Here is a 26,526-nt window from a genome sequence, read left to right as displayed (position 1 = left end):
TTAGTTTGCATCATAACAATTCCTGCATCAAAACAGCCATGTGCCCAGTGTTTATTTGGAGACATTTGTTAACCTGAGTCAAAGAGAAATCAAGGGACCCAGAGGTGAGAAAGCATCTTGCAAGGGACACAGTCCCTGCTGACTCGAACCATGACTGAGTAAATTAGATAAAGGTGCTCCACTTTAACACCCTTCCAAACCACCTAGTTGTGATCATTAATCTGTATGCTACGAGTCACACGATGCAATATGAAAATGGTGGCTCTGGGAGAGAGACACAGGACGATCCTCACCCTGTCTCAGGATTCAACCTAGGATCGGCCCAATGTGTTAACGGCACTTCGTTTCTCAGACAAAGCGTGACTGGTAACGATCACAGTATGGCCAGTCTGTAAATATCTGGGTTTAATCAGATATTTTTCAACTTCACAGAAGCCAATAAAGCAATGGGATTCCAAATGTGGATACTCAAGTTGCACTGGGAGCAGAAAGAACTGAGACATCTGCTGAAAACATAGCTGAGCGTGATTCGGGAGCTTGAGACCTGCACTGAGTGAAAATGCATCTGGAAGAAAGGCCTGTCTCTCGGGACCACTGCAGCCCAGATGTTGTTGCTCAGGAAGAATGATCTGGTTACAGGCAATGTGCCAGGCACTGTGCTAGACTCAGAACCAGGAACTGACCCTAACACAGGGAATAATCATGCTTAACTCACCACCTTTACTTGGGAACTGTTTCTTACTTGTCCTCAGCTCTTGCTCTAGGGCAGTAAGTCAGGCAGACAGATCCCTGTCTGGCATGCACAGAGCCCATTCCACCTGGAATCAGTCAAGAAGCAGGACAGGGTGTGAAAGGGACCTGCTGAGTGGAAGAAGCATTTTCTTAACTTCTCTGTTCATTGGTATGTTTGAACGCAGGCTGAGTAGTTCTGAAAACTACTCTCCAGATGTGGAATTTCTGTAGGATCCTGGACTTTCTGTGGCCCTGTAAAATTCTTAGAAGGTTTAGCTCACAGACATCTGATCCACAAGAATGGCCTCATTGGTTTGAAGACTACTACAGGTGAATCCAACTGGGGGTTGGCAGCTGGAGTAAGTTACCCTACGCTCAGGTATGAAGTGTGGGTGCCAGTGGTCCCTGCACACAATGACCACACAACTAAGTGGGTCCCTTCATGGGCCCCTTATGACCCAGGCTGTCCTCTTCAGAGCATCTCACCTAGTCTACACACCAGAACTCCTTCCCCTCTGCCTCATACTTGGGGACATCAGGTAATAAATTAATGGACCAACAGCCATTTCAGCCAGAAGGCAGGCATGTTTTTCTTGACCAGCACAATGTTCTTAACAAGTTTTATATGTGAATGTTTTTAGGTGGGATTCACTCTACAAGATACCACAGGCTCCACCATTCCCTATTGTCTAATATGCAGCCTGTCTGGCCCTGAAAGCATTTAACCATGTGACTCTGAGTAGCTTATTTTCCCACTCCCTTCTTCCCACTCATCTCTCCAGTACAAAGCATTTGCCTTATACCTCATTTATAAAAAATGGCCCAAACTTATGGTTAATTTGTATGAATGTGCCAATGGCTAAAAAGGGTGTATTACCTATCTAGGGAATCTGTAACTGGGATCTCCTATGAAGTTAGCAGCGCTTTGAGTGAAAAGACTGAATCTCTCACTGTGGAACTAAAACAGCTTGCCAGATAGTAGGAAAGGTATTTTAGAAAAGAAGTATACAGTGAGACATTAGAGATCGTCACACTGAAAACTCCCTGCTGCCTTTGAATTTAAGCATTTGGGCCATTACAACACAATTTGACTGGAGGTTCGAAGCCTATCCTTAGAGAAGCACCTACTTTAGGGGACGGGACTGATTTCCAAGACCACATGCATGTAGTAATCATTTAATCCCCAAGTCATTTACTTGTTGCAGGATTTTTTTTTGCTTCCCTGACTCCTAGCTGGATCCCAGGCTGTCAAAGACAGGGCCCATCCTGCCAGGGTCTGAGGGAAGTATGTGCAGCTGTTGGCATGGGGGTCACTCCATTGACAGTGTTCTTCTCTCTGCATGACCAAGTGAAAAATAAAGGATTTGGACCTGCGCTGCTGTTTCAGATTTTCCACACCCCTGACCCCTTCCATTAGGACAAATAAAATTAAAATATCTGTGGTAAGTGCACAGGGCATATCATAGAATGCAGAAAATTTGGATAGAAAAATAAGAGGAAAACTGTCTCTCCCCATACTTGAGGCAGAAAGAGTAAAAACTCTTTTAGAAATCCTTGTGACTATTCCAGCACTGAAAATGTCTGACCAACAGCTAAGAGTTGCCCAGTGCTTTCTCAGTGCCAGGCCCTGTACTAACCACTTAATGTGCTTTAGCTCAGTAATTCTCAGAATGATTCTCTGGGAAAGACTCAGTACCCCTGTTTTACAAACCGGGAAACCGAGGCACAGAGCTATCAGTAGGTGAGGAAGCTGATTTTCACTCACAAGTGTGCCTTCAGTCACGGCCACAGTGAAGGGGGCAGGGAGGAGTTGACAAGTGACAACTTCTCAGGTACCATCTCAGGCCCTTTGTAGCATTCTTTCCTTTTAGCCTCTCACAGTGGGGAAACTGGGGCTGGGGGAAGTTATATAATTTGCTCAAAATTACGTGGCTCCATTGGGCATCTATTACCTGATTCCAGGTCTGTCTGATACCAGCTGCTTCTAGAAACAGGGGGAAAGATCATCAGTGGTCAGTGGAGCACCATGCCCTGCCCACAGAGTGTGTGTCCACAGAGTCAGCTATTAGGTGGAATTTGAAACTATTAAAATTCTACATTGCTCTCTCTCCATCACCTCAAAAGTTCACTCCTTTGAGTTCAACACTGCCCTCTCCCCATCCTCTTTTAAAATGCAAATACTCGTATAAGAGATTTTTCTATGAAAGAGTTTATCAGATTCTCCCAACCTCCTTCTAACCATAGAACAGGATGGGGTTAGTAGGAGCTGAAAGAAAAAGGGAGAGCAGAATATGAGGCCAGGTACCAAACTTTCATTCTCAAAGTCAGAATTTTGCCTGTGGCCATTGAAAGCACAATTTCAACAAACTTGACTGAGACTGAATGTGTACCATTAAGTTTCCATTCCTCCAGCCATGTCCTACACATGCAGACACAGTTAGACAGCATTTTAATATATAGGAGTAACTGCATCGTTCAATCTCAAACCTCAACAATTACAGAGTTTGATTGTCTAGAAACCACTGGTATTTCACATTTACTTCTGGTGCTTTCAAACAATTCTACTCAAATGTCACATCTGGAAGGATCGTTGTTTGAAATGAAATTGTTTTTGGAAATCACTGGATGCCACGTAAAAGAATTTTTCCAATCCAACCTATTGGCCAAGTATTAGTCTGTTACCTATGACTTGGAGATTTGTTTTGCTTCTTTGAACAATAAGAAAGACTTGGCCACTCATTTGGAAATGTTGTTAATATTCAAGTACCTTCATATACCTCATTTAAAAAATTAACTATTGATATTTTGAATATATGCATTTTAGTTATTTAATTGCTCATCCTGAGCTACAAAGCTAGAAACTATAAGTCAAAGAACAAATTCCAGATAAGATTCTGAGTCTGAAATGAATACAGTTTCTTAGCTGTTTTTCTTTTCTTTTCTCATTTGTGAAAAAAACTGCTTTTGATTCTGATCACTTAGAATGATACTGATTGGAAAGTAAGGTGTTTAAATAAATCTCTTTGCAAATTCTTATAAGAATGACTTCTCTAGAAAAACATGGACAGAGTATGTCCCTGGTGTTAGGTTCGTGTTTGGCACCAGGCCTGACCCTCCTTGGTCAGATGGCTTCCAGGTCATGGAGTAGAATGAAGCAACAAGGGAGCAATGGGGGCAAGACTGGAAAACTCACAAACTAAGATGACCAATCATCTTTTCCAGCTACTATAGTTAGAGAGGAAAAAAAGGAACCTGGAACTTAGAAGGTGGGTATTTCCAATGCCTGATTTGTTTACAACTTAGATGCTGAAGGGCCTCCAGCTCATGGGGAGGGCTGAGGAAAGAAATTTTCCATTCAAAAAAAGAGAAAGATGTCACCTTGGATTGACCAGAAAGAATTTTAATCCCAAAAGACAGTTTTGTTTTGTTTTTATCAGAGTTGTGGAGCCTAATCCCTCCCTGTCCTTGCCCAATCCCTTTGCCTCTGGCTCCTTTTATATTGACACTTTTATATTTTTACTTCCTCTGCTTAAACAAAGGTAGCCTGGGATGTGGGAGCTTCTTAGGGACTTTCAATGACAGGATCATGGCATATGAGCTGGTGCTTGGAGCAAAAATATTGGAAAATTACTGAGTTCCTAGATTTATCAGGCCTGTCTTCAATTTGTAGAACATTTCTTTACCTGTAAGACAGCCTCACAAAAGTGATATTCAAAAGAGACAATGGATGCAAGAAGGAGGTGAATTACACAATGTAAAGGGAAAGCAAGAGGCGGCACCCTAAGTCAAACCCTCTCAGTGCTCCACCTGGTCGAAAAGCTAAAGCTGAGCTTCACATTTAGGGGTGACATTGTATGCCCAGATCATCACCTCTGTTTCAATAGGAATTCCTCCAAGGTTGTGTTGTACTACCTTTGGGGAAGTTCTAAGAATTTGGGGAGAGATTTTAATTGTTGATGTTGGAATTCAGATTTTTAAGAACTATGTATATCCATTCAGTCATGACATGAAGCTTCACTACACGTCTATCACCAGAAAATGCAGGTGTCTGTGTATTTGGGGCTGGAAGCAGGGACGTGGGGGTTACTGGGAGAAGCAGGTTTATGAAGACATGAAATCGTTTAAGCTAGGGTAATTCTTTGAGAGTATGACATGTTGTAGCTTTGTTCATTTTAGGCCCCGACACTATTTGATTTAATAATACACAATCCTCTCCTCTCACAGAGGTTATAATCATTATATATTTTTTCTGGACAAGCAGAAAGCCACATATTGGAGGTCCAGTGCAATGACCACCCCCTTTTGCTTTGGTCTTCAGGCTCTCAGAGAGGTTGTTGTATCTGTCATGGTCTCTCCCATCATGGATCTGTAATTATAACTTGAACCTGATTTTTTAAAGATAATTATGTTAGGTTGTAACTTGTGCAGATGAGCATTAGCCTTCCAAGTTTTATATTGAAAAGCTATAGAACAATTTTGCTAGTGATGCTGTTGCTCTAAAATTTGTAACTCCTCCCCACCATCAACACACACATGTTCCACCTACACAATATACAGGGTTGGCAAAAATAGGCTTACCATTATTCATATGGAAAATAATACAATAATTAAACAAATAATACAAGAATAAACTGTTTCATGTGCTCACAACTGTAAACCTAGTGTTGCCTCACCTGTTATGTATACAGATTCCTTTAGGTGGTTTTTAGAAACAACAGCACAGAAGAAAACTGGTCTTACTACCTTCAAGTTGCGCTTTGCATCCCAGAGAGCTATGGGATCCTAAAATGCTGCCCTGGTGCTCAGGCATGGTTGGCACCAAGGAGAGAGGAAGTGGCACATGGACTTGCATATTAGCGGTCCAGCTGCCAGCATCATTGGGGTGTAGTTTATGAGGTTGAGGCTGGTTTTTATGACATCAGCAGAGCTGAGGAGGTGAACTATAAGGGTGGAAACCCCCAGAAGAATCCCGTTGAATGTTCTATCTACCACCTCCAAAGAGTTCCAGGCCATTCCTGTGTTTGGGAATCATAGAGGCAAAGGGTTCTATGAGCCTCAGCCTTGATTAACTGAAGGCATGAAGAGACAAAGGACTGAGCAGTCTCTTAAAGTGAACCTTTCTCTCTCATTATACCTCTCTCTTTCCCTTGTGAGACACTTGATAAGATGGCCTGGTATTTCACTGAGAAGAGAAAAGCTAACAGACTGTAGCTCCTTCATCTTCCCATTAACATCTACAAATTGCCTTCATCTGTATTCCACTTCCTCCTGAAATGAAAAAATGCCCCCTCTTATCAAACCCTCTGCCCTTTGAATGGAGATCCCCACCCCCCAGGGAGCATTTCTCCCTTAGATTTTACACTTGCCCTTATCACTTCTGCTTCTTCAACTCTCTTCACTGGATCACAGTCCTAAACATCAAATATGGTTAGATACAGGGGTGTCCACCCTTTTGGCATCTCTGGACCACATTGGAAGAAGAAGATTTGTCTTGGGCCACACATTAAATACATTGTGACACGTAATCACACACAAAAAAACCTCATAATGTTTTAAGTAAATTTACGATTTTGTGTTGGGCTGCATTCACAGACATCCTGGGCTGCATGTAGCCTTGGGCTGCAGGTTGGACACCCCTGGAACTTTAGAAGCTCCCATCTTTTACATCTTTTAAAGAAATTTCTCTTACCCCATTATCTATTTCCAGCCTACCCATTATTTCTCTCCTCGTCTTCAAAGCCAAACTTCTAAAACCACATCCTGTCTTTATCATCCATACACTCTGCAACCCACACCACTACACTGAATGTGTTCTTTCCAAGGTTATCAAACTAAATCCACATTGCCAAGTCAAATAGATATGTTTTTGGCCCTTATCCTATTCAGCCTCTCTGCAGTTTTCCACACCCTTCTTCTGGACGTTTTCTCTGATCTCAGTTTCTGTGGCACCATAGTTCAGTCTCTTCTCCAGTGTCTCCAGGCACTCGTTCGCCAGCTCCTTCCCCTCTAATCCCTAAGTGTGGGAATGCCTCTTAGCTCAGCCCTGCGTCTATTTTTATAACCCTATACTCATTCCGATGACTTTAAATACATGTTAATACTGCAGAAATGTATATGCCAGCCCAGTCTTCTTTTTCAAGATCCAGACTTATATATTCAGTTTGACTTACCCACTTAGATTACTCACAAGCATTTTGAATTTGATAGGCCCAGAAGGAACTATTTATCTTAACCACAAAGAGCTATACTTTCTCAAGTCTTCTCCTTAGAAAATAGCACAGTTGCTCAAATTAGAAATCCGGGAGTTGTCCATGACCCCCTTCCTCACCTCCTCACACCCTTACTAGCACCAGGTTCTGCTCACTATGCCTTAGCTGCATCTCTGCTACCAATGCTCTCCACCAAATCATCATCAGCTCTCGCTATGTCCACAGAGCAGCTGGACAGACTATGCTGTTTCTACAGCTTTATCGTGTATGCCTGCCCCCTGCTCCATTAGGCTCTGGCCACCTAGGGACTTCTTAGTTCCATTTTAAGATCTTTCTTACCTCCATGCCTTCCCACAGGCTCCCTTTGGCCAGAATGTCTCCTCCTCCCGCCACCCTTCCCCCCATTTTTACTCTTAGCTAATGAGTTCACACCATTTGTGTCTCAGGTGGAATGTCACTTCCTCCGAGATGTTTTCTTAACCCAAGATCTTGAATGTCCACTCCCACCAAGAGACACTGTCCTATCACAATTTGAAGTTTTGTATTTATTTCACATTTCTTTCACAAGTCTCCATGGGATCAAGAACTGTGTCTGTCTTTTTTTATGACTATCTTTAATACTTAGCCAATGTCTACCAATAAATATTTGTTGAATGAACAAACTTCTGTCTTCTTTGTCCTACTTAGCACTCATAGTCTGGCAGCACAGCCATACCATTTTGTATCACACGTAAGCTTCTCTCAGTGACACAAAAAGATAGGAGTCTTTGCAACTACACAGATCTGGCTCAGACACCCATCACCAAACCCACTGTGATCTGGGCAAGCTGCCTACCCTCACTTGCTCCACCAGAAAGTGGGGGAAGCCAGTGGGGGAAATAATATCTGTCTTTTAGTAATATTATAAAGATTAAAATTAGATCATGTACATAAAGTACTGATCATAAAAGTACTCAAAAAAGCTCCCTCCCCTTTTTTCCATACCTCCCAATCAACTCCAAATACTTTTCACCCAGTAGGTACACGTGCATACACACAGCTTTCGATGGTTTGAGACCATCCATCTCGCCCTTCTGAATCTTTCTTATTGTGACTTTTTTAAGGTGAGTTTTGCCTTTAGGGGATGAGACACTTAACAATGAAACAGAATTTATAACATTAAACCAAATATATAACTGAAGTCCTAAATAACTGGAGTTTATACTATAAGTGTACCTTCTCCAATATATTTGGAGGTAACACAAAGAGAAAGGAAAAGATATTTTTGATAGTGTGGAAGATATTACTTTAAAAGAAAACACCAGATGGCAGCAAAGATGCTAAAGAACTATCTGAAGGGCTTTCAAGCTCAAGCCTGAGCATCTGGAATGGTGGCTTAAAACTACATTGAGAGATACAATCATTTCTAGAAAAGATAGTTTCCCTAAAGAAAAAATGAGGCCTACTTTGTAATATAGTGAAGGATTTTTGGAAAGGTGTTCCACATGTGATAAGCATAATCTTAAAAAAAAAATAACCTCAAGAATTATCTAACCAATAAAAGATTAGACAAAGGGTTGGCTTTGGTTTATAGTTATATTTGATTAATTCTATCAATCTGTATTCCAATTAGCTAGAAATAACCTAAAGCCAAAAAAACGAAATACTGTTGGCTTCTAGAAAGGCAAGTATTTTTCCAAATATTTAATGTAAATATCAAAATTTATCTACTCATGTTAAAAAGAAGCAGAAATGACCTCTGTTAGTGTACTCCTCAGCATCACTTAGCAAACTACTTAGTAAAACAGACATCAATAAACCTCACCAAATAAATGCAATATTAAAATTCAAAGTTATAATCTATGATTCTCCAAAGTATGCATCAAAATCTCACCTGGAATTAATACCACTATTAAAATCTTGCTAAATTGGATATTGCTTATTCCAGCTTTCCTTCTCTTAGGGGCAGAAAAGCAGTGTAGTGCTGCTGGTAACACCATGCAGTGGGAGAGCCCCAAGTCTGGGGTAGGCACTCCTTCTAAATGCAAACCCACAGTGAGGGCTTTATTCCTCCTCCATACTGCTTAGTGTCCTGCAAAACTTTGCTGTGAGATCAGGAGGAGTGAATGCAGCCCTATATTTTGAATGGGAAGCAATAGGACAATTCAAGCCCGCACAGTGGTCACAGCGCCGGGCTAATGCACAGTGTCAACCGAGGTCTTGGGAGAGAATTTGCCTTAGTGGCATTTGTTTAGGTTTAGAAATGATTGAAAGGTGACAGAAGCATCTGTGTCATAAGAGGATGAGCCAATCTATGTTGGAAGAACATTCTGAGCAGAAGGTAATTCACTCTGCCAGCGAAACAGTCGTTGTTGCCCAACTGGAGGGAATTGTTTTCCAAGGACTGTGATTATGGTTCTGAAAGTTTTCTTCTTACCTGAGTTCACTACAAGATGGAGTTCCCTGGGAACATCAGGCAAGACCATTGGTTCTAATCAGAAGTCAAATCAAGGATTCTAGAGAGAAATTGTTATAGTTGACAAGAGAAGAAACAGACTAAACATTTGAACTGTAAAAAGAATGCGTGTGCATCATAGTCAGCCGAAAGTTGACCGTCACAGGCAGATGAAATTCTGAAATCTAATAATGCATAGGGTTCTTTATGGAAAATGTATGATTCATGGCACTGTCTAAATTTTCAATGATATAAAGAAAAATCAGTAACAGACAGGATCAAATCATAAACAAAATTTTTTTTTATGATTTGCATGGCAAACCTCTTTTTTAGTGAAGGAATAAAGTCCATAGTTTCAAGAATCACATGCCTCTTTGAAGCCTAGGAGATTTCTCCATTATAATTAAACCAAGCTTGCTTTAAATCTGGTGACTAAAGGGACCCTAATTTACATGGCCTTTCTATGACCTCCTCTAAAGCCCACATGGTCCCCAAACAGGCTAGCACACATCTGAAAGCCGTGGGCACCACCTTCTCCCTTACACGTGCCTTTTCAGGTCTGGGAGCAGGCCATGTCCTTCAGACGCCCCTGTCCTGACGAACTCCCCCTACACTATTCGAAATGCACGAGGCATCAAGGGCCATTGCTGGCCTCCCTGCCTGACATGCTCCACTCCAGCTGACTGCGTGAGTCAGAAGGTGTCTTCTTGTGAAGCCATGGGCCCAGGCCAGCCTCTTTTAGCAGTCGTGACTGAGTGAGAACATGCTGTGCTCAGCCTGTTGGCTCCACTCTTGGGAGCACAAAGTATGTGTTATAACAACAAGCCCAAGAATCCTGACCACACTCTTCCCTATCTCAAGATCTGTAATGAGAACATTTGAAGTAAATGCATACAATCAGGAAACAGGGCTGAAAGTCATGCACTAACAGAGTTTCTGATCCTGACCCTGAGACACGATCCTTTTGCTCTTTGAATCCAGACCTCACATGTTTTGGAAAAAAAGCAACAACCAGAAGATGAGAAAAACAGATCGTGTTTATGAGACCAGCCTGCAGTTCATGCCACATTTAAGAGTTTGGGTTTTCATTCAGCAAAGAAACCATCCATTCTTTCTTCAAGGTTCATCAGAAAACTCACCCAGCTTCTGTGAGTCTGACTCTTCAGTTTTAGGATCATTGTTTTAAAATCTTGTAAAACAACAAGTCCATAATAACTTCATTTTAATCATGGAAATAAGAGAAAAGTACTAGATATTTTCCAAAATAATGCAATGAAAAAGTAAGGGAGAAAACTGGGATTAAAAACAAAAGCTCTCCCTGACCCCCACCTCCCTCTGGTTTAATCCTTTGCCATAGCTTGAGTACCTTTAATTTCCCCAAAACAGTCCATTTAAAGAGCCCCACAGGTGGGTGTTTCAAGTAGCAAGTCATAGAAAAAAAAAAAGACTTTGACCACTTCCTATTTCTCATGAGCTGACATTCTGTAAGGTGTGATACGGAAGTGCACATCCATTCCCCTGGCTTAATGGTAAGACAAAGCCCATGGACCATGCTGTTTTGCTGGTAGTCAGCCTCATAAGTATCCTTCCCAGATCCTGGTTGATGATGTAATGTTAGGTGAAGGTCCAGTCCCTGGGGTCACAGGGTCATGCTTATTTACAATTGCCCAGGTGGTAAGTCAGGACGTGGCGTCTAACCCAAACACAAGGTACAGAGCAGCAGTGGGAATTCAGCATTTCCCGGAACCATGAACATACACCTAGTTGCTTGGATGTCTAAACTGGGGTTAATTCCCCACATATTACAATCATGTAAGTGTTAAAAGAAAACATGCTATATTCACAGAGCATGTCTATTTCTGCAAGTGTTCCAGTGTTTAATTATTGCTAAAGTCATTTGGGGTTTTTGACACAGATTCTATTTTAGTAAGATAAACTCAGCATAACCCAGATTGCCAAAAATGAATTCCTAAGGTAGATGACTAAAATAAACTGGTAATAAATATTGGCTTTTGGAACGGGAATTATAGCTCTGTAATGTAGACATAGCATTAATGACTCATTTTCAAATAACAGTCTCTCCCAAGGATTATTGGTCTGAAGGATCAGGGAAGCAAGAGGTCCATCTCTCTCTCTCTCTTTCTCTCTCTCTCTCTGTTTTAGGCAGCAGAATGGAAGAGGACTATGAACCCACCAGGCAAAGATGTTCTTATGTCTACTTTGCCAACAGAGATACAACCCCTGGAGTTCAACAGGGATCAACTTGGACAGGCTGCATTGGGGCAGAAATAGGCTTTGAAAGAAACCATACTAGGGGTTGAGGCAGTTGATTCTGGGTCAGTTGTCTCTCATGCCCCTGGAGGCAGGATGTACTGCTCCCAGGTCCACCCGGTGCCTCTCATGTGGCATGAATTACCTTATCAGTCACAGTGGGTGCTGCTGTATTCCTTTGCTGCTTGACATTAGTGGACTCTTTTAAGCCACCTTTACTCCCTAAGGTCAAGTTCTGAACATGTGGCCCACTCGGTTGAGCTTTACAACTTCTCTGGTGTACCAGTAGGCGGTCGGGGGCAAAGGTCCGACTACAATTTGGGCAGGGCACAAGCTGAGGTTGACTTGGCCCCCCTCCAGTAACAAGGGGCTGAGGCTTCTGTGGGAGTGGCTGCCGGAGCTCCCTGGGGAGACGGTCATTTTCTATTTTCCACTTTTCCAGGCATTTGGGCTCATGGATAGGGAGGGAGAGGGTGCCAAATTCCCTGCCACAAATGTAGCAGATGACAGTCTTTGGTCGAGCTGGGATGCCACCAGAAGCTTTCTTAAGACCAGTAAGATCAGCAGAACTGTTGGGGTTTGGTGCTCTGGGCCCCTCTCCCTTTGGCTTGCAACTTCTCTGGTGAACGAGAAGACGATCTGGCAAGAATGTGCGGCCACAGGATTCACAGGGCAGCAGCTGAGCCTGAGAACTCTGGAACGCTGCCTCATTCACTGCCTGAAGATTGTAGGACCCAGTGCCGCCGAGAGGCTGTGGTTTGGAGGGTTCTGGCCTCCTCAGGTGCTTGGGCAACTTGCTGTTTTCAATACGCCACTTCTCCAAGCACTGCGGCTCATGGATGGCAAGTGACTGGGACCCAAATTCTCGGCCACAGATATAGCATATGGGGAGCCCAGGCCGGCGGGATAGGATCACAGGTCGGCCTGGCTGGCTTTCCGACATGATTTTCTTACTGGATCGTTTTGAGAGTATTACAGTTCCAGGTCTGTTTTTCTGAGGGTTTTTCCTTATTTTTTCACCAGGATTGACATGCTTTGTTTCTGGCAAAAGGCTAGAATAGGAGTCACAAGGTAGAACAGCTTGATTGATAAGGAAGGTAGTTTCTTTAGAATGGTGGAAAGTCTGTTGTGATTTTTGGGAAACCCTCTTTTCCTTTCCTTTTTCCATTAACAAAGAAGTCTTTCTCTAGTCCTTGCTCTGATCTCAGCCCAGATTCATTTGGGGCTTCTTAGGGCTGAGGTTGGTAAAGGCGGCTGTCCTGGGGTTCCACATTGTTGCAGCACCTTAGGCCTCAAGACCATGACTCAGAGCTTCAGTGCCAGGCAGCATCCTGGGACACTGGGAAGTCCCCATTAAGCCTCAGGTGCCTGCAAGATCTGTGGGGGAAACAAGTCAAGAAGTTATTGTGCCCACCCACACATGCCCCTGCTGGATCAAAAGTTGATAAAGAGCAGTATCTTATTATTTTTTTTTTGACCCAGTGTCTTCTTTGGCTAGCTTGGCAACAAGTACATAGGATTTTTTTCTGGGACTGTTGAAATAAACTTGAAGACAATTTCCATTATGAATTGCACCTACTGTATTGAAATGAATATTCTGCCCAAAGAAAAATGGACATTTACAGCACATTACAGACACATATGACACAAACCAGCCAAGGCAGGGTGCTGAGATCACAGGAGAGAGAACCGAGAAGTGTGGAAATTCTGGATTAATGGAACCACAAATTGTGTGAACAGACCTCCTCTGACCGCCTTAGGGACTCTTCACATTTGAGGGCTGTGGATCCCTTTGATAGCTCTTTGAAGCCTATGAAAACTCTTTTCAGAATAATGATTTTAAAAGCAAAAAATTAAAATTTTTACCATTACAAGTGAAACTGATTTTATTGAAATAATTTAGCAAATATTTTTACTTGTTGCATGTATTTTATTTGTGGTATAGTAATGTGCCAGACTTTTTGAGTGTCTGAGGGTCTAAGGTTAAGAACTCTTACAGAAGAAATAATTCAACAGTGAATATTATGAAAAATTATTGAATTATAAAAACTCTCACAGGGAGCATATGTGTCTTGTAACCTACCAGGTGTCCACTTTTCTTTACTATGGGAATGGAGCATCAATAAACTGGGGCCATACCTGTCAAACAAACCAAGACTGTGTCTCGGTCCTAGACTCTCCCTGGTGGGATACATGCAGATCGATCTTCCCTGGGATGAAGAAGCTCAGACTTGGCTTCATGCTCTTCTTGTAACTCTTGTGCTCACTATCCTATTTTATATATCTGTATCTCTACCTACCTATCTATCATCTTCCAAATGTTTTTTATAAAAACATGGCCAATGGTTTTCCAAAACAAACCAAAGACAAAGGGCTGAAGCCTATGGAGTGTTTACCATGCAGAAAGTCATGGGACAATTTTACCCCAGGCCTACAATCTAGCCCCAGGAAAGATTATTGTTCGGAAGTTTTAGGACTATCTTCACTTCCCAAAGGGTGACCTGGATCTGCGTTAGAGGTTTTGAAGCATCCGGTCCCAATCACAGACGCTTGACCATGGCAGACACTTGAGTTCAGTCAGAGCAAGAACGGCAGTGCTAGTAATATCCAAACCCTGTCAGGGCATTGCGCTTGATAAAGGACCAAAAGAGCCGTGAGGTCTGTGCCCGGTTCCTGTATTTTGGTGCCAAGAAAGGTCTGAATCTTTGTAGTTATGACTATCAAATGAGGTCTGGCACAGAGAAGGAAGTTATTCGTCATTTTGACAGATCCTAAGACAGTGATATTAACACATGTGACAAAAGAATGTGTTGGCCTCATAGTGGCCAGCACAGAAAATGAAGCTTAGAGAAACAAAATTTATCACTTGATCAGCACCATCCAAAGGAGAAAATGGACCTAGAAAACACAGGATTCTGGCAAAATTATTTCATAGGTTTTATCAGCAAATGGGTGAAATAACCCCTCACACCACTCTGTTGGTTTTGATTTCTTGTTCACCAAGGATCTCCTGTTTCCCATTTTCCTTGGTACCAGGAAGTTTCAGGCACGAAAAGCAGTTAAGAAGGCAGATTGGAAAGACCAATGCAATCAAATGAACTTACTTCTCCCTCCCTTTCTCAGTCTTTCTCTCTCTCTCACACACACACACACTGTTCCAGGCAGATCAGAATCCTGAGAAAGCCCCATGACTTGCCCCAACAACTCCTCCATTCCTCTTGTGATAAGAGAACTAATACTAATTGAATGCCAAATATGCATCAGATATGGTGCTAATTTTTTATAAACATAATGTAATTCTCAAATGGTTCTGAGGCAGGTATTATTATTTCAGTTTTATAAATGTAGAAATTATGACTCAGAAAAGACAAATAACTTGCCCAAGACAGTCAGTTTCTAAATGACAGAACTGGGAATCAGTTCCAGTTCCCTTTGGCTCCAGTACTCAGCAGTTTCCATTATTCATCCTGCCTGAAATTCCACCAGCAGAGCTTCTTCTCTTTCGTTTTTATCCGTTTTAATCGACAGTTCATATGTCCCATGGGAAGGTCACTAAGCCCCCACCAGCCTTTAGGAGAAGGAAGAGGCAAAAGAAAGGAGGGGAGTATGGCACAGAAGGAGAGAAACTTCTGCAATGGAAAAGGCAGGAGAGACAGATGGGAGCTACCAAAGACAGCGCTTTTCCTTAAGTGACAGAGATCATTTATTTTGCTCCGAGTAGTTTTCTAGATGAAGTTTTCCCCTGCACAGTGTGCAGTGCAGACCCTTTCCCTGATCTCGCCAACATCCTTAAGAAAAATTCCACATTACTACCCAGGGGTGAGGATGAGTGAGCAGGAACTGGGATGGTGTAATGGGTGCAGGGTGGCAGGAAAGGCTGCCCAAAGAGACCAGATGGTGTTCGGTTTGCAGCCACTTCACCATCTCGATGAGGGATTGCTCTTTATGCTTGCAGGTGTGTGTGCACGACACATATTTTCTCTGAAGCCAACATAAGCATCATAAAAGTCCCAATGGAATCTTCTTTTCTTTTTCTACCCTCTCTTTCCTCCTCCAATGTCCTCCTGAAATTTTTGTCTCATTGTGATTAAAGGCATCAAAATATGAAAGGTGAGGTAGCTGGAAGCAAGTGAAATTTTTGGAGATTGAAAAATGTTCTGCCAGGGATTCCGACAAGGCACAGCATGGTCAACTGCTCTATCCGTAAGTTAGTTTTAAAAGCAAAAATGCTGGAAAGCACTAAATACATGTACTTAAATTACTTAAGAAATTGGCCTGTCACCCAGACACACTGTAAATAAATGTTGCTAGTTTCTGAAGAGAACCACTTTGCAAAGCCAGCTAGTTTCAGCCCAAGCATCCATGGAGAAAAGTTCCTTCCAATTGAACTGAATTATTCATTTTGACCATATTTTGTCATAGGAAATTTAAAGAGCGTCTTGGAAGGCATCACATTTTATCAATATGATGCCACATTTCCATGCCTTTTGGGGCTAATGGGAAGGGAGAGACAAATTCACAAAGATGAATGTAATAAACAATATAAATATTGGAAATATAAAACCCATATTAGCAGTAGAAGGTGTTTCTCTACAAAAGAAGGGAAAGAACACAAACAAAGTGATTAAATCTTTAAAAAAATGATTTGGAAAAAAATAGATATGTGATTCATGAGCCCTTCCCTATTACCATAGAATCCAAATTCTTTAAATCGACAAATGAATAAATAAGAAAGATGGTGTTGGGGCTAATGCTAGCTCTGAGAAAGTATCATAAAATAGAGCAGGTTTGTCCTTAATATCCTCCATCCCCCCTGTGCAGCAGCCTCTACTCTCCCCTGCCTAGTGCCCTCATATACTCTTCAGTCTTCCTTGCCCATGAAATCTCACTTTCAAATAGGAGCTGACAGACTTATTCACATCAAAGCTTATGATTGATGAGATAATATCCCTCTCAGAGTCTGGCAGAGACAGCTAGTTTCTTACCAATAGTTATTCTGCCCAACTCACTCAAATTAAGAGAGCACCAATTTTTAGTTAGGTACATGATTTTCCAACTAAGCCTACAGGTTCCTTTGTAGCTAGTGAAGCACTGTGTGCAACTTGTAAGAACTCTTCTTGAAATGTAAGGGTACAGCTTGCTCCTCTTCCTTACTTTCATGGATGCTTAGACTATAGATGTGATGGCTGGAACTCTAGCTGCCATATTGGACTCAATTATATTCATGCAATCTTGGCATGACAGAGTAGAGACTTGGATGAACTTGGGTCTCTGATAATGTTGGTGCCACCATGTAAGTACCCACCTTGGGCTTTACGTGCATAAAAGAAATAAATGTCTCTTGTATTTTAGCCACTTTTCAGACTTTCACTGACATGAAAACCTAATACTAATTGAGATATAGTTGTATTTTAATAGATGCCATTGGTTTAGCATAAAGTGAAATTTAGTAGTAATATTTCAAATTTTAGGATCTTCTCTTTTTGATGAGAGAAAAATTTTTTAAGAAAGTGTATGTTTGGGGGCAAATTTAACTTATGAAATATACACTTTTTCCTGAAAATCAGAAATAAGAAATTTGAAACTATAAATATTGAACCAACGTTTTTTTAAAAAGTGATTCACAAACCATTCTTTCCTAGAATTTTTTTTTGAGCAAATCTGAATGACATATTTTACTTCTGGAAAATAAAAAGTTTTGTCCATGATGAGCCTTAGAAAGAGCTAAGAGGCATCATTGTGGTACCAGCTATTAACTCGTTGTCTCTATACTCAGAATGCTCTTTTGTATGCTCAGCTTGGTGATGCAGGCACTGGGGCTCCGCACACCCCGCTTCTGAGTTGCCAGCTGGCTCTGAGTTATGCTCTGCCAATAGCGGTAATGGAGTGAGAATGCAAGGTTGGAGGAGGAAGAGAGGACTTGCTTCTTTTTAAAGGCTTCCTGTCTGCTTGTGGTTCCTGTGAACTTCACCCCACCAACACTGCTTTGCCCCAGCAGAAGCAGTTCTTTCTTGCAGCAGCAGCCGAAACTGGTTTACAGTTTTCTAATACTGGCAAACCGGACTCTCTTCCCCTCCCCAACCAGACAATATCATCAGTCAGTCTGTGCCTTCTCCTTGGGGACTCGATTTTCAGCTCCATTAAACATGTCCTCTAAGTTTCTAAGTTTTAATAATTCAAACCTCTTCCCCTTGATACTTCACCTTCGGACTGGTGGTTGTCACCTCCTTTCCATGGTTGTGTTCTCTCTTTACTCTGCTAGTTACTAGGTAACGACTTCATTCCTGGTTAACAAAATTTTATAGTAAATTCTCTTTGTTTAATACTTGGTATGAATTCTGTCTGCTGACTAATATAACCATCCTCAGAATATATGTAATAAAAATCTATGATATTATAGCTGTGCATTACTTCACTGTTGCAATAAATATACACTCAAATAAATCATTTCATAGCATCTTAGAAATTAATATGATGCTCATCTTAACATTCAACCCTCAGCTCATTCAGAACAATAAAAACATATTTTGTAATTTTTATGCCACCTCCATGTCTCCAGAGCTAGAAAGTGTTGCTCTTCTATTTATTCAATATTTTCTTTTTTTATTTCATATTTGTTGTATTTTCCCCATTACCATTTAGTCCCCTTATACTCCACATTTCTATTTGTGACTGAACTAAATGTTAAGGAAGAACCTGACATTTTAGGCATAGTCACATTTTCCTTAGTTTTATGTGACACTCTTCTGCTGCTGCCCGGCTGGAAGGCCAACACTGCCACGGAGGGAATCAAAATAAAGCGACCACATTCACAGATCAAGTGACCAGGAAGTGCTGAGGGGAGCTGGTTCAGCTCACTCCAGGTGGTTCTCTGCAGCACCTCCTGGGTACCCCATGGGCCAATGGCATTGGCAGTCCTCAGCAATTCTGCTGTGAATGGACAAAGACCAGGTGAGAGTATCTGGGAATTGGAAATGATATGGTTTTGGAAAGACAGGCACAGCATCTGAAAGGTAAAAGTGGAAATACTATAACCTGAGGCATATGGTTGCCAGGGAACATGGCTGTCCACAGTGGTGTTTCCATGCTGATTTTAAACAGACAATGCTGATTTTCCCCTTTCTTGTTTCTCTTTCATTGTAAAGAATTCTAAACAAATGAATAAGTTTCTTCACTTTCATTCAATCTATCAGGTATAGACATAATGGTCTATAGTGTTAGGAAAGCTATTGAAACAAAATGGGAGAAATGCACTCTTTATGCTTCTAAGTAGAGCCTTCTTCTGCAAGGACATTTTAAGATGTCGAGGCTCAAAATATCTCCCTATGGCAGCTATTGTTAGATCGAGCCTGCAATTTTCACTCTATATCGAGTGTCCAAATTACAGAATACTCAAGAGTCCTACGTGCCACACAGGTGTGACCATGTAATTGTAGCATTGGCATTTGGCATGGTAGAGAACTGGCTACAGAAGGCCTATGGTATATAGAAATTCAGAGAATAGACCAAAAAAGTGGGGCAGTCAGGCCATTGAACAATACATAATTCTACATACCATATTTTCTGACATTTTGGGTAGTTCTATTCCAATAACATAGCTTTACTCCAAATACCTCTTTCTCAAGACTTTAAAGCAGTGGTTCATAGGCCCTATCTGGCCCACAGATGTGTTCTTTCTGGCCTACCTAGAGTTAAAAATGTCTGAATTAACCTCCATTATTTTAGAATTGGGAGATGTTGCATCAAATCTAGATTTTTGGTTTCTTGGGGAAAAATGGACAATGTGGCCACATCCAACATAAGCTGATGCTGAGTAAGGACTGCGCATACAGGTCAGACGGCCAGTCTTCACTCTTCCAAAGTTTCCCATCAGCCCCTTGATCCATTAATGTATACTCATGCTCGATTCTTAAAATATTTGAGTTTCTGACCATTTATGGTCCTTCTTTAAAATGTCCCTCCCCCCTCTGCATTTTGTCTTCTCAACTGAATATTTGAAAAGCAGTTCAAGGAGCACTTGTCCCCCCCAAACTGAGAAGCTAGTTGAAGTCTTTCCCATGGGAGATAGTTACTAAAAGCATGAAATATGTATTGGTAAAAAGTTGGAACGGAAACTTCCTAATAAAGTAGACTGAAGTTTAAACACTTGATTCTCAGAGGGAGAGAACCATCAAAGGGCAAAAGAAGGAAGCAGTGACCTGAAAGCAATTTTCATACATTACTGGAGGGTCATAGGAAATGATGCATCTAATTTCAGAGTGAAAAAAATTAAGCAGTCAGTATTTAGATCAGCTACAGGAGAGATAATGGAAGAAAAAGAAAAAGAAAAACCAACAGGCAAAAAAATGTGTTTTGGAGACTATCTGATCTTATTGAAGGCATTCCCCAAATTATAGCTATCTATTAATATATTAAGAACTACTCTTCTGCTTAAGCCAACAGTCTTTGATTTATCATTAAATAATTCCCCAGATGAAGAATGTCGATTTTCTTGTTATTTGTCTAAAGAAAGGATCCGTCAATAAAAAGAATCATAACCAAGCTATTAACAATAATATATTATTGATTTTCCAAGATTTGGGCTGCAAATACTTCATAAGGGAATTATGCTTCCTTGTAGGAATTACAGAATTTGGTGTATATTTTCTTTCTGCCAAGCTGACCATTTTGTCAACTACCACCGATAAATTAGTTCAAACTGAAAATGTGTAGGAACATCACAACAGTTCCTTCTCAACCTAGAATGAAGTATCTGATATCCACCAGCTGTCTAAAATTGAAGTTATGAGAAAAAATAATGTAGGAAAACTACAGATGCCCTTGTTTCAGTATTAAATTTTTTTAAAAAATGCAAGTAGTTGCATGTTTACTAGCGCCTGTCATGTGATAATGCTCAGAGTCCCCGCTGTCTTCACGCTCATGATTTATTATCTCAGAATGCTAACTCAGTGCAGTGCCTTTGGCATGGACTTCTAAGCCACAGAGTGATGGTATCAGAAGTGTGATCACTGGACTAATGCACTCAGGTGGAAACAGTGAAGAATACAGCTGCCCTTGAAGGAAGCGGCTTGGCTGGGATACTTGGCTTAAGAGAGCTGGGCTTTGCTGTATCCTGGAGGAACCTTTTATTAACCACATCACCCACTCACCCCACGACAGCCTCAAAATTGTACCTGAGCCCTCTCCATCTCCAGGAGGTCAATGTCTCCCAGAGCCTGGCTAACACTTAAATGGATCGTCATTACGGTTCATTACAGTCATCAACACCTTTTGTTAATAATGCTCTCTCCACCCAAAGCTGTTTCTGAGGAAAGTCCCTGGGAAGAGAGTCAAAACCAGGGCCAAGCCCATGAGGCAGGCTGGGTTTCTGCTGCATGTGTGATGAATGTGCCCCTGTGTTCTGACATGCACGACATGACTTCCCCCTCCTGACTCTGGAGACTGGGAGGCTTACGTACAAGCTTGAGGCTATTTCTGAACGTGGGTTTTTCATTGCTGTTCTCCCCACATTTCTCATCCTCCTAGGTAAATAAGTCTTCAAAAATCTATTGTCATTCCATTTGACATTCCTGAATCTCATGAACAAGGCACTCTTCCACAGGCCGGATGGTTTAAGCTTGCTGATGGTTCGGAATTGTCCACACTACAACCTTTTATTGCTCAGGAATTTTACATGGGAGAAGGCTTACATGTTAGAGAAAACCATTAAAAGGAGACTCCAGGAGGAACTCATTAATTCTCCATGTCCCCACAGCCCAAGCCAAACATGAAGCTCTTTATTTGCAAACATCCTGAGCTTATAGGTTTTTATTTTTTGTGGTTGAAAATTTACCAAAAGCCTCCTCCCACCCCATGCCCAATAACTATCAAATAGCAAGGAAGTCAGTGAGAGTATCAGTTGTTTTGTTGTTTTCCTTTAGTACACAACAGGAAGATCCCTGTGTGTTTTAAGTTATACCTAGGAACAGAAAGGTAGGGATATTTGATTAGAAGATTTCAATTCAAAACCAACACTTTGGATGCCAGTTTCTTTCCCTCTTCCTTTTGTTTTCAGCTGGCTTTTCCCCTCACCTTCTGTGTTCTCTTTCAATTTCTTTCATTGTTTCCATTGTCTGGCGCCTCCACTTTAAGTCCAGAGAGTTCCAGCACACTAAGGACAAGACACCACTAGGAAGGGAATAGAGAACGTGGTGCCCTCTGGTTGCCTCCGCTGCTACTCTGCTCTGGAGGGATAAGGCAATGCCAGGCTGCTCAGTTCTAGAAATGCGTGGCTTGTATTTGAACTCCATTAAGTTCTGGAGAAAGCAGGACAAGAAGTGATGGGCCCAATCAATCACTATCTCGTAGTTCTGTAAGTCAGAGGTCCACCATGGATCCTCTGAGGCTAAAATCAAGGTACAGCCAAGTGTGGCATCTTGCTACAGCAGTACCAGAAGGCTAAAACACCAATGGAAAGACAGCAGCACTGTGAATGCAGCCTTCTGCAAAACTGTTGCTCAGTTACTTTGCCCACACTGTGCAGGAATCTTAATAGCCAGCTCACAGTCACCAGCTCTAGGTGCCACTGGAAGCACCATGGGTTGGGGCAGTCCATCCCAGGGACCTCCCGCAGAGGCCCCAGGCAGCCCTGTAGAATGAGTTTACAATTCACTCTATATTAAGAAAAGCATAAATGTTCACATAACATTGTACAGCAGGGTCCAGAATCTCTCTCCAGCTCTGGGGAGAAGCCTCAACCAGTGTGACTAAGAAAACAATCCTCCCAGGTTCCACGTTCTCCTCATTGTCGTCCCTACATCTTTGCTGTCCTCTCTTCAAGTTTGTTCTCCCCTTTCCTCTCTGACTATATTCTTTGTTTTGGCATTTGCATATTTATATCACGTGGAGTCTTTATTGAATATTTTCTTCAGAAATTTGACTTAAATACACTCTGTTCCTGGTTAACGGACAAAATTTCTCATTAATGAGAGTGCTGTGTGCATAACAATGTTTTCCTTCTCTACTTTCCACAGTTTCCTCGGGACCATGATCAATCTTCTCTAATTGGAGGTGGACATTTAAACCCTTCCTAAGTGGAGAGGGTCACTTCCAGTTTGGATTCTGAGCTAAGAGGTTATTTCCATTTTGTAGAGTCATTTCCTATTTGGAACCATAGGGTATCAGAATACGCCACTTGGATTATTTTGAATTGAAGGCAACTGAGAAAAAAACAGACACAAGAAAAACTCTCACCTTCCCTCTATTTGCCTAAAAGCAGAACATGCATTTGTAAAGGTGTATCCTTTCCCTATAACAGGAAGGGCACAGCTCACCAGGAGACAGCTCTAGACTCATCAGTCCAGGGACAGGCAGCAAGAGGAACCTATGTAACACATTATTAAACAGACCATCTTCTACTAGTTTCCCCTATGGGTAAGTACCTTCCCACAGTCTGCTGCCTCTAAAAGCCTATGTCCTTTTCCCTTTGTCTGGCCGCTTCTCCACAAATGCATTGCTTTTTGTTCAGATGCTATATAAACCTCAAGTTCTTACCACCCTTTAAATTACTCATCACTGAGTCCTCCTGTGCATTTGCACAATGCACATGTTAATAAATTGTTTCTCTCTTGTTAATCTGTCACTTTTCCATTAATTTCACAGGCCCAGCCACTGAACCAAATAGGGTAGAGAAGTTTTTCCTCTCCCACAGGGTTTTAGAATAAAAAACAAATCACCCAACATGCCACACCATGTCACTTTCTGTATAATCCCATTAAATGGCATCAACAGTTTATGGTCATTACTGTTTAGTCATCTCATATGTACTACATAAACAAATGCAAAGCAAACATAAAATTGGGAATTTATTATGTAAATAGCATAATGTTAGAGATGCTGCCTGTAGTGCTCAGAAAGAAGAGGTAGGCTTCAGCCCAGGCCAGGTGCTCAGCTGATTTACAGCACTGTCCCCATGTGCCAAGGTTGCAGGTTTGATCCCCAGTCAGGGCACATACAAGAATCAACCAATGAATGCATAAATAAGTGGAACAACAAATCAGTCTCTCCCTCCCTCTCTCTCTCTCTCTCAAATCAATTAAAAGATATATTTCATTTTAATACAGCTGTGAAACTGAGTATTTTGTCTATAACTGAGTCATATTTGGAACTTCTCCATAGGTAGGAGAGTCACACAGGGAAAATTATTGCATTAACACTATGTAGTCACCCAAAATACGAGACATCTCTCGCTACTTTCCTGCCTGTGTGCTCCTTGACAAAGCCAACACAGTAATTCAGCTTCAGAGTGTGTTGTTTGAAGCCTTAGTGAATAGTTGGTCTGCTTATCATTGTGTCCCCAGACCTCAGCTGTGGTCACATGATCTGTTGCTGAGGCAGGCCTCCCTCCGTCTACCCTGATGTGGTTGTCTATTTGGATCTAATTGTAGAAGTTAACATATTCCTAGGTGCATTTCCTTCCATTTGGTTTTATCACATCATGATCCTTTAATATGGACCTTGATACCCAGATATTAACAATTAATGATCATTTTTTAGGCCTGATATTATAATTGGATTTTAATTGCCATTTTTATTGAGATAATTATAGATTTGCATGCAGTTCAAAGAAATAATAGAGATCCCTTGTACACTTGTCAAGTTTCTCTCAATGGCAACATTTTAAACATTATAGTGTAGTATTGCAACCAGAATATTGATGTTGATACAATCCACTCTTACCTTCACTCAGGAGTGCATGTATATTAAGCTCTATACAATTTTGCCACCTGCACATACCCACCACTCTAGTCAAGATAATGAACACTTCCAATACCACCAGGATCTCTCATTTGCTACTTCATACCCACCTCCTTCTCCACTGCACCCTCCACACCCCCATCTCTTATTCTCAGAAAACATTAATCTGTCTTCCATTTCTAAAATTTTCATTTCAGAATGTTATATAAATGAAATTATACAGTACATAACCTTTTGGGATTGGCTTTTTTCTCTAAGCACAATTTCTTGGAAGGTCATCCAAGTTGTTTCATGTTTTAATAATTAGTTGCATTTAGAGTAAAGTTTCTGACATCACTCTTAACAATCTCTTTTTTCATATATCTCCTTGAGCAGGGGAAGTCAAAGAAAGAATAAACAAATGGGACTACGTCAAATTAAAATATTTTGCACAGCCAAGGAAACCATCAACAAAACTAATATACAGCCTACTGAATTGGAGGACATATATGCCAATGATACATCTGATGGTTAAAATCCAAAATGTATAAAGAACGCATACAATTAAAGATCCAGTGAAAACATAGGCAGTAGACCTGAATAGACATTTCTCCCAAGAGGACATACAGATGGCCACCAGATATATGAAAAGATGCTCAGCATCACTAATCATCAGGAAATTGCAAATTAAAAGCACAATGAGATATCATCTCACACCTGTCAGGATGGCTATCATCAATAACAACAAACAACAAGTGTTGGCAAGGATGTAGCAAAAAGAGAACCCTTGTATGCTGTTGGTGAGATTGTAATTTAGTACATTTGCTATTGAAAACAGTATGGAAATTCCTCAAAACTTCAAAAATAGACATGATATATGATCCAGCAATTCCACTTCTATTTATCTGAAGAAAACAAAAATACTAATTCAAAAAGATATAGTACTCCTATGTTAACTGTAGCATTACCTGTAATAGCTAAGATATGGAAGTAACCTAGATGCCCCTTAAAAGACAAATGGACAAAGCAGTGTACATATAGGAGGTCTGTCCAGAACAAGCCCAGCCATTGTTAATATAAGGAGAACAGTTTGGGTAACATATGTGTAATGTGGCAGCCAAGGAGAGTGGACTGGCAGGTGCATGTGTGAAAAATGATGACTTCACTGTACTAGTCAGTGGGGGTGGTAGACACTGTTGAGTGGGTATGTGTACTGTGTGTTCATGGCATTCAAAATGGCTGAGTAGAGCAATGAATTTGCATCAAACTTTGCATTAAGCAGAATATTCCTCCAGTCAGGGCACATGCAATACATACAAGAATCAACCAATGAATGCATAAATAAGTGGAACAACAAATCAGTCTCTCTGGAAACTATTTGGAGGATTTAGAAGGCTTTCAGGGACAATGCAATGAGTGCAGCGCAAATAAAAGTGTAGCACAAATGCTTCAAAGATGGTTGAGAATCTGTTGAAAATGATCCACGTTCTGGAAGGTCAGCAACAAGCAGGACATCTGAGAATGTTGAACATGTGTGGCCTGCAATCAACAAAGATCAGTGACTGACAGTTGAGAACCAGAAGCATGCCTGGAGATTTCAAAAAGTACTGTGTCTGAGATTTTGATACAGGATCTTGGCATGAAAATGTTGTAGCAAAATTCATCCCACAGCTTCTGTTACCAGAAAGAAGGCACGTCGTGTTGCAGTTGCTAATGACTTGATTCAGACCACTACCAGTGAACCAGATTTCTCTGGAGATGAGTCATGGGTCTACCTCTACAACCCAGAAACAAAGGCCTGGTCATCCCAATGGAAGTTGCCTGGTTCTCCATGCCTGAAGAAGGCATGGCAAAGTTGCAGCAATCTCAAGACCATGTTAACTGTGTTTTTTTATTGAAAAGATGCTGTCTATCTCAAGTGCGCCCCTCCAGGCCAGACAATTAATGAGGAGTACTACCTCCATGTTCTTTGTCAGTTGAGAGATGCAATACAACAAAAATGGTCACAGCTATGGACAACTGGTGATTGGCAGCCTTATCACAACAACACACCTACTCATGCATCACGTCTGGTACAGAGTTTTGGTGAAATATCAAATTGCCCAGGACATTGAGCCCACCTTCAGCCCATATTTGGTGCCCTGTGACTTCTTTTTCCAAAACTAA

The 26,526-nt window shown here is 41.3% G+C and overlaps 1 protein-coding gene across 1 annotated transcript in view; it reads right to left on the bottom strand.

The window, feature by feature from the left end:
- Positions 1-26,526, bottom strand: part of LOC114508712 (zinc finger protein 474-like) — a 59,216-nt gene that overhangs the window by 14,011 nt on the left and 18,679 nt on the right. Inside the window, exon 2 of the mRNA XM_036020691.1 lies at positions 11,792-13,023. Within this exon, the coding sequence (XP_035876584.1) occupies positions 11,792-12,814 (1,023 nt within the window). The 5' untranslated portion in view covers positions 12,815-13,023. The remainder of the gene's footprint in view (positions 1-11,791; positions 13,024-26,526) is intronic.

Source organism: Phyllostomus discolor, chromosome 3, assembly GCF_004126475.2.
Source record: "Phyllostomus discolor isolate MPI-MPIP mPhyDis1 chromosome 3, mPhyDis1.pri.v3, whole genome shotgun sequence".
Taxonomy (NCBI): Eukaryota; Metazoa; Chordata; class Mammalia; order Chiroptera; family Phyllostomidae; genus Phyllostomus; species Phyllostomus discolor.
Note: the sequence above shows the minus strand (reverse complement) of the source record. Positions and strands in the feature narration are given on the sequence as shown.